The sequence below is a fragment of the Benincasa hispida genome, chromosome 12 (assembly GCF_027475165.1).
Source record: "Benincasa hispida cultivar pf3 chromosome 12, pf3_genome.v1.1, whole genome shotgun sequence".
In the NCBI taxonomy this organism is placed as follows: domain Eukaryota; kingdom Viridiplantae; phylum Streptophyta; class Magnoliopsida; order Cucurbitales; family Cucurbitaceae; genus Benincasa; species Benincasa hispida.
Window position 1 is genome coordinate 52,623,507 of NC_143489.1, and position 9,223 is coordinate 52,632,729.

At 28.8% G+C, this 9,223-nt stretch overlaps 1 protein-coding gene across 1 annotated transcript; it reads left to right on the forward strand.

Annotated features, from left to right (window-relative positions):
• Positions 1–3,551: 3,551 nt before the first annotated feature.
• Positions 3,552–4,293, forward strand: LOC120068457 (uncharacterized). Its single transcript, XM_090307699.1, has 3 exons — positions 3,552–3,710; positions 3,849–3,952; positions 4,037–4,293. The coding sequence occupies exons 1-3, from the start codon at positions 3,705–3,707 to the stop codon at positions 4,131–4,133; spliced, it is 207 nt and encodes a 68-aa protein (XP_090163825.1). The 5' UTR covers positions 3,552–3,704; the 3' UTR covers positions 4,134–4,293.
• Positions 4,294–9,223: the final 4,930 nt, after the last annotated feature.

The following is a 9,223-nucleotide window of genomic DNA, read 5'->3' on the forward strand; positions in this document are numbered from 1 at the left end:
ATACCAAAACTGAATTGAATTGCATATGTGTGGTTTGGTTTGAACCAATAAATTGATTCGATTTAGTTTCACATATTAACAAATTTTGTTCGGTTCGGTTTTACCATCAAAGTGAACCGAACCAAACCATTTCCACCCTTACCATTTTAGTCCCTGAGTTTGAGGAATACGTGCATTTAGTCCCTCATGTTTTAAATTGTCTACTTTAGTTTCAAAGTTTTAAAGAATATGTTTAAAAGGTTCATTCCATTAGAAAAAAAAAAAAATCATTAAGGGAGCGTTTGGCCCCCAAGTTGAGTTGGGTTGGATGGGTAAAAAAAACTCACTCACCGTTTGGTTCACCAATTATTAAAGAGTTTTATTATCTCGTTATTCACGTTAACTCACATTCTTCACCTCGTTATTCACATCAATTCTCTCAATTACTCTCCTCTTATAATAATTACGAAACAAACTCAACTCTGCGTGCCAAACGTCCGATTTGAACAAAAAAAAATTGAAAAAAACATTTTTTTAATATTATCTTGTCTCTCTTCTATCTCTCTCCCCCTCTTCGTCTCCTTATCTCAATTTATTTATTCCCTTCTATTCTTTCTCCTCTCCTTCCATTGTTAAATTTTTAGAAAATTGAAGATAAAAAAAAGTTTAGTAAAGAAGTTTGGGCTTACCTTTTATGAGTAGAATATCAGTTGAAAGCATTCTAGAAACACAAAAGCAAAAAAGAGAAAAAGAAAAAGAAAAAGAAAGGCAGAATTCCAAGCAAATTCCAATATGTAAAACTCTCATAAACATAGATCAATCACCTACTTATCTTCTTTTCCTCTTATTCTTTCTCTCTCTCACCGGGTTCATTAGAGTCAGGGAGGACGAAGAGGGCGAGACAAAATAAGAGAGATGATATAATATTAAATTTTTTTTTTTTTTTTTTTAAAAATCATCGTGCCACTTCAGTATTTAGTCAAATCAAATTTTTATTCAAATTTAATAATTTTTTAGTATAACAATCTTTTAAACCTATTCTTTAAAATTAAATTGGCCAATTTAAAACATGAGAGACTAAACGCACGTATTTTTCAAAATTTAAGAAAAAAAAAATATTTTTCCCAAATTATAATTAAATATGGGGAGATTTTAAAAATATGGTGCAATGTATCACTCAATAAATTTATCTTCCATCTTAAATTTAAATAATTGAATAAACTAAATGTTAAAGTAAGCATGAGTCAATGATAATTAACATTCTTCCTCCATAGAAGTCGTTGAAAGTTTGATCTCAATTGTTCTATTAAAACACAATCAAACTTAATTTCTTTTTTTACGTATATGTTTTGTTTTATATATTATGTTTACAAAATGGTGGATATAAATCCCTATAATTTGACTTAATTTTTTATTAAAATAATATTTTAATTTCAAAATTGTTTAGATTTAATTCATTTAAAGGTTCAAATTTTAGTCCATGTATTAATAATCTTAAATTTAGATTTTGTTAAGGAAAATCTTAAATTTAAATTTAAAATTAAAAATTATTGAAAATATCTAGAATAAAATTCGATATTAAAAACTGATTTTTTTGTTGGGGATAAAAAAGAATTCCGAATATTTTATATTCATGAGTCAAGAGAGATGAAAAAAAAAAAAAAAAGAGGGAGAGAGAGAGAGAAATTCAAGAATCAATTTTTCATCCACTATCACATGGCCGAATATTTGTTTTGGTTGATTTATTTTTTGATTATCATTGTTATTTTTATTCGTATGAATGAAACCCATGGGCCGGCAAAATATATTTAAGATTAAATGATACAAAATACTCTTGAATTTTATATTTTGGGTTAAAAATCTCCTTCAACTTTTAAAAATTTTAAAAATATCCTTTAATTTTAAAAAAAAATTAAAAAAATACCTTATCGTTAGTTTTGGATGAAAAATGTCAATGTTTTGTTTCAAAAATAACTTTGAACATTCAAAAGTTTCAAGAATATCCTAAAACTTAAAAAAGTGTTTAAATTCTAAAAACACCTTACGATTAGTATACGAACACAAACTTTTAATAGTAGTTTAAAAAATATTCTTAAAGTTTCAAAAATTGCATTAATACTCCTATATTAAGAGCATTTTTAATTTTTAATTTTTAATTTTTTACGTAACGGTACTAATGTAACTTTTGAAAATTTAGATTTTTGTAACGAGGTATTAATGTTGATTGTTCATATATTAATAATAAGGTTATTTTTAATTCTTTACAAGTTCAAAAGTATTTTAAACTTTTGAAAGTTCAAGGTATTTTTGAAACAAAATACTAACAATTTTCATTCAAAATTAATAGTAAGAATATTTTCAAAACTTTTGAAAATTTAAAGATATTTTTTATACAAAAATCAAATATATATATTATATAATAATCTAGCCTATAATTAAAAGTGTGTGTATATTTGTATATATTTAAATATATTTGCCCTAACTTGAACCATTAACTTGGTAGTTTACCCTAAATCGAATATAAGTGTAGAAGGTATTTATAATTAAACTCTTTTAGATCGAGAAGAGATACCTGAAACATAACTATTAAACTATTATTAAATAATAAGGAAAGGAAAAGAGGTTGCTATTAACTAAACTAAAAAAAAACTTGAATGCTACAACATATATATATATATATATATATATATATATTTTAAAAAATAGAAGTAAAAAAAAAAATGTTAGGGAGAGTGGGTCAACAAAATTTTAAAAAATATTTTAAATCACAATTTGATTTTATTTTCAAACAAATTATAAGGTTTGTTATTCAATATAGAAAAATGAATCAAAATATTTACAAAATATAACTATCAATGATAGACACCAATAGACATTGGATGCAGATAGTTTTAAAATTATGCCATATCTTGTAAATATTTTTAACCGTTTTACCATATGAAATAATTTCTTTAAATTATATTTAAATTATATTAACGTGATATAACATTAGATATAAATAAATTATTAGAGATAAAATGTGTGTGTGTTTTTTTAAAATCTTTATTTTAAAATGAATTCGAGATTTTAAAGATAAGATATGATTTTTAAAAAAATTATATTTTCCTTTTATTTAATGTGCATTTGAGATTTTAAAGATAAAATGTGTTTAATTTAAAAAAGTACTCTTTAACACAAATGCATAAAAATAGGGACATAAATTTTTTTGTTTAATAATTTTATTGTTGAATTATACTATATAATCTATGATCATCAACTAAAAGGGATATCCCAAAGTGGTAGATGAATCTCAATTATTGCCATTCATTTAATTACGAATGTAAAGTAAATAGCCTCAATCATAATGAGTTTGCAACTAATTAATGAAGTCTATGTTACACCAATTTTAATTAAAAATTGGTAACATATGATCCAAATTCAAGACTTAGAAATAAGAGTGTAATATTTTAAAATTTAAAAGCGATAAAAATTGAAACTATTTTTGAGTTTTAGGTGTTTTTTTTTTTTTTTTTTGAAAAAAAAGAAAAGAAAAAAAGGGAAAGAAATTGAATAAGTAGAATAGCAATACAAGTGGAGCACTATATAAAGAATCTCCGATTCCCCTGTTCTTTCAATTACCCACGGTTGACTCTCTGTTTTGGAGATTGGATTGTTCGTTTCTTCGGCTAAGTACAGGCCAATCCTCCAATTCCACAAGTTTCTTCATCCTCTACAATCTCCCTCAAATGACTCATATCCTTCTCAATCTTCAATTCTACTTTTCGTTTTTCTTCTTTGTTTTTGTTTTCGGATTTTTTAGCTGCTTTTGTTTCATTGATTTTGAAGGTTTCTTCTTCTTTCTAGTTTGTTTCCCTTGACTCAGATCTCTACGCGGAAACCAGAGGGAGAAGGACCGAGAGAGGTCTCAGGCTCGCAACTCTGGCAAGGGTAAAACCAAGGACGATGGTTTGACCCCCGAGCAGCGCCGTGAAAGGTTCTTCCTCTATCTTCTTTCTTCTTTCTTTTTCCTTTTTTGTTTTGATTTGCTTTTTCTGATTGCTTTTTCGATTTTGTTCAGGGATGCTAAGGCGTTGCAAGAGAAGGCGGCGAAGAAGGCGGCTCAGGCGGCATCGGGAGGTAATTCATCCGGAGGTAAAAGTAGCACTAAAAAGTAATTATGGGTCCTGGGTTTAGAATCGTGAACTATGTCGATTTTTCTTAGCTTTGTTCTTGTTGGAACGCTGAGATCTCGTGGTTCTTAGACTGTTTGATTATTGGAGAAATAACCTTTGTATGTTTCAGTAATGTGAAGGGATATATATATTATGCTGTCAACGTTAATTGTTGATTATTGTTTTTCATGATCTTAGTACTCTTGATATGTACTTGCTGTTAATGCTGATTTTGTTGAGATTGGATCTTGATGAAAAGTTCTTGTTCATCTATTATGGCATCTCACACGATCTCATTCCATTATTAGTCTTGGGGTAATAGCAAATAGTTACGATCCTATCATTGAGTTAGATTTCTGTAGTTACAAATTAAAATGTTAAACCAATTTTCATTAAAATAAATGAAAGAGAAAGCAAAGGCAAAACTAGAGAAGGAGATTTCTATTGGCAACAATTTAGTCCTTGACCCCTAGAGAGAAGCATTGAAATAGGGCCAGATCCGACATCTTTTTCCCAAGGTCAGCACCTTTGAATTTTCTCTAGTTCATTTTCCACTTTGTGTACCACAAAATAGCCAACAAAAAAACTAGCCAAGGTACAACACTTCAGGTTCTAAATCATATGCCAATACTTTCTTAACTAAATCCTATGCCACATTGCTTTAGGTTCTAGAGGGATACATTTCACAATTCATTGGCTAGAAAGGACATACTTCTTGTAGGACCAATTTTCTTCACCCAACTTGCCATTCTCACACATTTTCTGGACACGACCTCCCATCAAACCAAATGAGAACCACCCCTTTAATCTGCTCTTTGTGAAAAAGAAAAACCCCTCATTCTCCAACTTATTGCTAACTGAGGATGGAATCCTAAAGAAAGGCTTAGGTCATAGAGAGTCGAAGAAGGTTTCTTCCAAGCAAATAAACGTTTTTAACCTTTTTTTTTTGGAACCTTCGATCATTGTATCCTAGACTAGAACAATTAAGATCTCAGATTATTTATGACTGAAGAGAAGGGGGGTGGGGGGTGGGGGAGATTAGAAAAAGGTAGGCACGGCATCTCACGCCCACCAAATTAGCCCACCTTGATAGTTTAGCTTGACTTCAAATTTCCCAACTACAGGTATACAATACAGTTTTCTTTGTTGGTTTTAAGACATGAAATGCCTCTTAAAGAAAGGACCTGAAATGTATTCAAGGACCTGTAAGATAAGATTGACATTAATATCATCAAAGGTATCCTCTCTCCAGGAGAAGAAGATAGTCTCATCAACAATGTGAAGATGGGTAAGATGAACTATATCTCTTTCCTCCATGGAATCCTTCAGCTAAACTGATTTCTAACACCCTAGGAAACAATCTTGTCGAGGACATTAAGAACTAAATGGAAAAGGATTGGAGACAAAGGATCTACAACCTAGAGTATCCAGTATCCAAATCCACTTGAAACCGAAACCCCTCTTCCATAAAATCTTATCCAAAAAACTTGGGAAATTCCTGAATTACTTGTATGTACAGTCTAGCTGCACTTAGACTAGATGGGGCATAAAGGGGGAGAAAAACCCAACCCCTACCTAGTTGAATTCGCAAATGATATTCATCAAACTATATTCATAACAGGATTTGTAGATAGTGGCCTTCTGTTGTGTCTTGAAAGTCATAATATATCATCCTGTATTCGTTAGTCCTCTTGGAATTGTTTAATACTTTTACTGCAATATTTTTTCCTCTCGAATCTTTTCTCCTACTTTGCCTATCACCTCGTTGTTGAAACACCATTATGAAGGGAAAGAAAAGATGGTAAGTCTTGGAATAGTAACCTTCCTAAATGGGGAATTGATGAGATGGTCTCATTTAGTGGATGAAGGAATAGCTTTTCTCAATCAAAGTAGTTCCAATTAACAGTGACAAGGTGGGAGAAATCTTAGGCTACCGGTGGTATTGATCCCGTGTCAGTTTATTCATTGCCAACACTGCTCAAATACAATGTTTGGTTCGTTTTGCGAACATGCTTACAACACTAGGAGAACAGATCCTGGTCAAGAAAGGTCATGGTTTATAATCTTACTCTTGCGCTGCCCTCTTTTGCTTCTACGAGGTGCTTATAGGCTTCAATTCCATGAGTCATTCTTATTGGCAGTGGTTCGATCCATTTAAAGCTGTATCACGTGTTGAACCAAATATCAGCCTAACTGGAGTTTTATCTTTTACGAGCATTTATTATTGCTGACAATGGAATGGAAAGTGTAGAAAATAAGAGCTTGCAGAATGGTTAGTTTGAAAATAAAATTGCTGAAAATGAGAAGCTTTTGTGGGAAGTTGTGAGATACTAAGTATAGTTTGTACAGAATTAGATAGCTTGAGAAGAGAAGACAGGAATAAGGTGGAAGCTCGATTTCATCAACCTCCTTTTACCAAACACACATATTGGGTTGTGAAAACTTATTAAATTCAACTTGTTAGTTGTTCTTGGAATTTGGATTTATGTTTTGTCCTTCGGGATAACAATAAATGTAACCTTTGTTTTAAACATGCAATTAAATGTGAAATTGAACTTATCTCAATGGTAAGTGACATAATTTTCTTCCCAATTATCTTCATCTATGCAATTATTATATCTATGTTTGTTTTATAACTTTATAAAATCTGGAAGCTATAATACATGAACTAAAAAATAAAATTGGTTGTCAGATTAATGTCGAGTTGCCATATTACTTATAGCTATGAGTTATTTGAGCAATTTTCAATCCATAAGGGCTTAGTTGCAACAATTTTATAACTTTACTAATTTATGTTTGTAGCTATGCTTGGATTGATTAGGGGTGTTTGGTTTAACTTTTCAAATATTTGATTTTGAAAATAAGTTATTTTTTTAAAGACAATTGAAGTGTTTAGTAATCACTCAAAGTAGTTTTTGAAACACTTTCAAAGTGTATTTAACCAATAAGTCTTTGCATCAATAAGTTTATAGGTAAAAGAGTTTATCAGAAGAGTTAGACATAAAAGAATAGTTATTGTTAGCTTAGAAAAACACACTTTTGATCCTATGTATTCATCTCGTTCCTTATTTACCTAGGTGAAAGAGGGGTGGGCAAGCTCGACATGAAATCATAAATAAGCTCTACCAAGGATTGCATTTCCATTCTTCATATCTTTCTTTCATTGGAGATTTCTCATATTTTGAATCTTTCTATAGAAAAAGATATAATAACGCTTTCTAAGTGGACTGAAGAAGACCCAGAAATTAGACATAACTTGAAAGATTCTAATCGAAAATTGCATAAAATTGCTTAACGTTCAACTTTGTAGGATGCTTGATATTTGAAAGTTTCTAATTGACTTATAATCCTTCAATTTAGTGTCTAATGGATTCATAATCTACTTAGTATTTTTTAAATTCCATAGACTTCTTAAATACAAAATTAAAATTTGCACATAATAGGACCACGTTCATGTACTTTATAAGTCTTATTTTAAAAATTATTCAATCAATTAGAGGTTCATCAAACATAAAACTTAAAATTTAAAAAATTATTAGTCACAAAATTAAAAGTTAAAGATTTGATAGAAACAAGGCTAAATTATAAAAAAAGTATTCTTGAACTTTGCATTTTGTGTAAAAAATATCTCTAATCTTTCAAAAATTTCAAAAATATTTTTAAACTTTCAAATTGAGTTCAAAAATACTATTACGATTAGTTTTAGATGGAAATCGTTAAAGTTTTGTTAAGAAATACCTTTAAACTTTCAAAAGTTTCAAAATTATACTAACTTTAAAAAATTTAAAAAATACCCTCACTATTAGTATATTGCAAACAATAACTCAAAATTATATTGATATCCTCATTTTGTTTTTCCATATAGATACTTTAATATATATATTTTTTTTCATATAGATACTCACATTTTTCTCCATTCTTTTCAATTTTTACACCGATTTTCTCAGGAACCAAAAAAGAAAAAAAAGTTAAAATATAAAATTACACAAATTCTCACAAAATTCCAAAATAAAACATCCCCTTAAAACATACCAAAAAAATAAGTTATCAAAAAAAAAAAAAAAGTATTTGGCTATTAACACACTCAGCTATTACTGTACAACTTTGTTAAAATATTTAAGTCCTACAATCCTTTGGTACTTCCATTGATCTCTTTATTCTTAATCTATTTGATATACCTTAAGTGAAATATGTAGTTTTATTTATTATTATTATTTTAGATTAAAAAAAGGTTAAATAGTTAACAAAATGGATAGTAAGAGAGTATTGAAAAAGAGTGGGAATAAAAAAAAAGAAAGAAAGAGTTTTTGAAACCTTTTTTAAAAATTTTGAAGATGGTATTCATGGTCATATAACAGTAAGAGTTTTTTTTTTTTAAAAAAAAACTTTTTTAAGTTGGTATTTTTGAAACTTTTGAAAGTTGAGTATTTATCACTAACGGTTTCATCTAAAACTAACAATGGTAAATGTATTTTTTTAACTCATTTTGGAAGTTTAAGGATATTTTTAAAAATTTTAAAAGTTCAAGGGTCTTTTTGACATAAAATACAGAGTTTAGGGATATTTTATATAATTTAAACTAGAGATAATGACAAATTTTAGGACAAATTTTTATTTCTTATAAGTAACTAAAATAAGTGAATGCAAAGTCTCAACCATTGCACTCGAGTGATCAACTTAGAGAGTAACAATATGAATCTTAACTAGTTGAACTATGTTCATGTTAGTTGCTCAATTCAATTATAGTCAACTTTTTTTTTTTTTTATTATTATTTTAAAACTACACTATTATAAAATACAACAATAAATGATATTTTTGTCATGCTAAAATTTCTTGCTCTCATCTCACTTATTTTCCACTCTTTTATGTGGTCCAAAATCATTTTGCTTTCTACTTTGTACTTCAAAAAACCTCAAAAAACTTTATCTTTTTCCCCTTTCGATCCTCACCCACTATTCCTTCTCCTTTAATAACATTCTAACATAAATAAAAAGAAACTCTACTTTGTGGTTTATGTCATTTTCTTCTTTACAATCACATTATTTAGAATCATTATACCTCTCTAAGATTAAGGTAGAACTTCCAAACTAGC

Bases quoted from the DNA above. Each gene is read 5' to 3' on its own strand.
- LOC120068457 (XM_090307699.1), top strand. The intron at 3,953-4,036 runs GTTCTTCCTCTA...GATTTTGTTCAG, and splicing joins CCCGAGCAGCGCCGTGAAAG to GGATGCTAAGGCGTTGCAAG.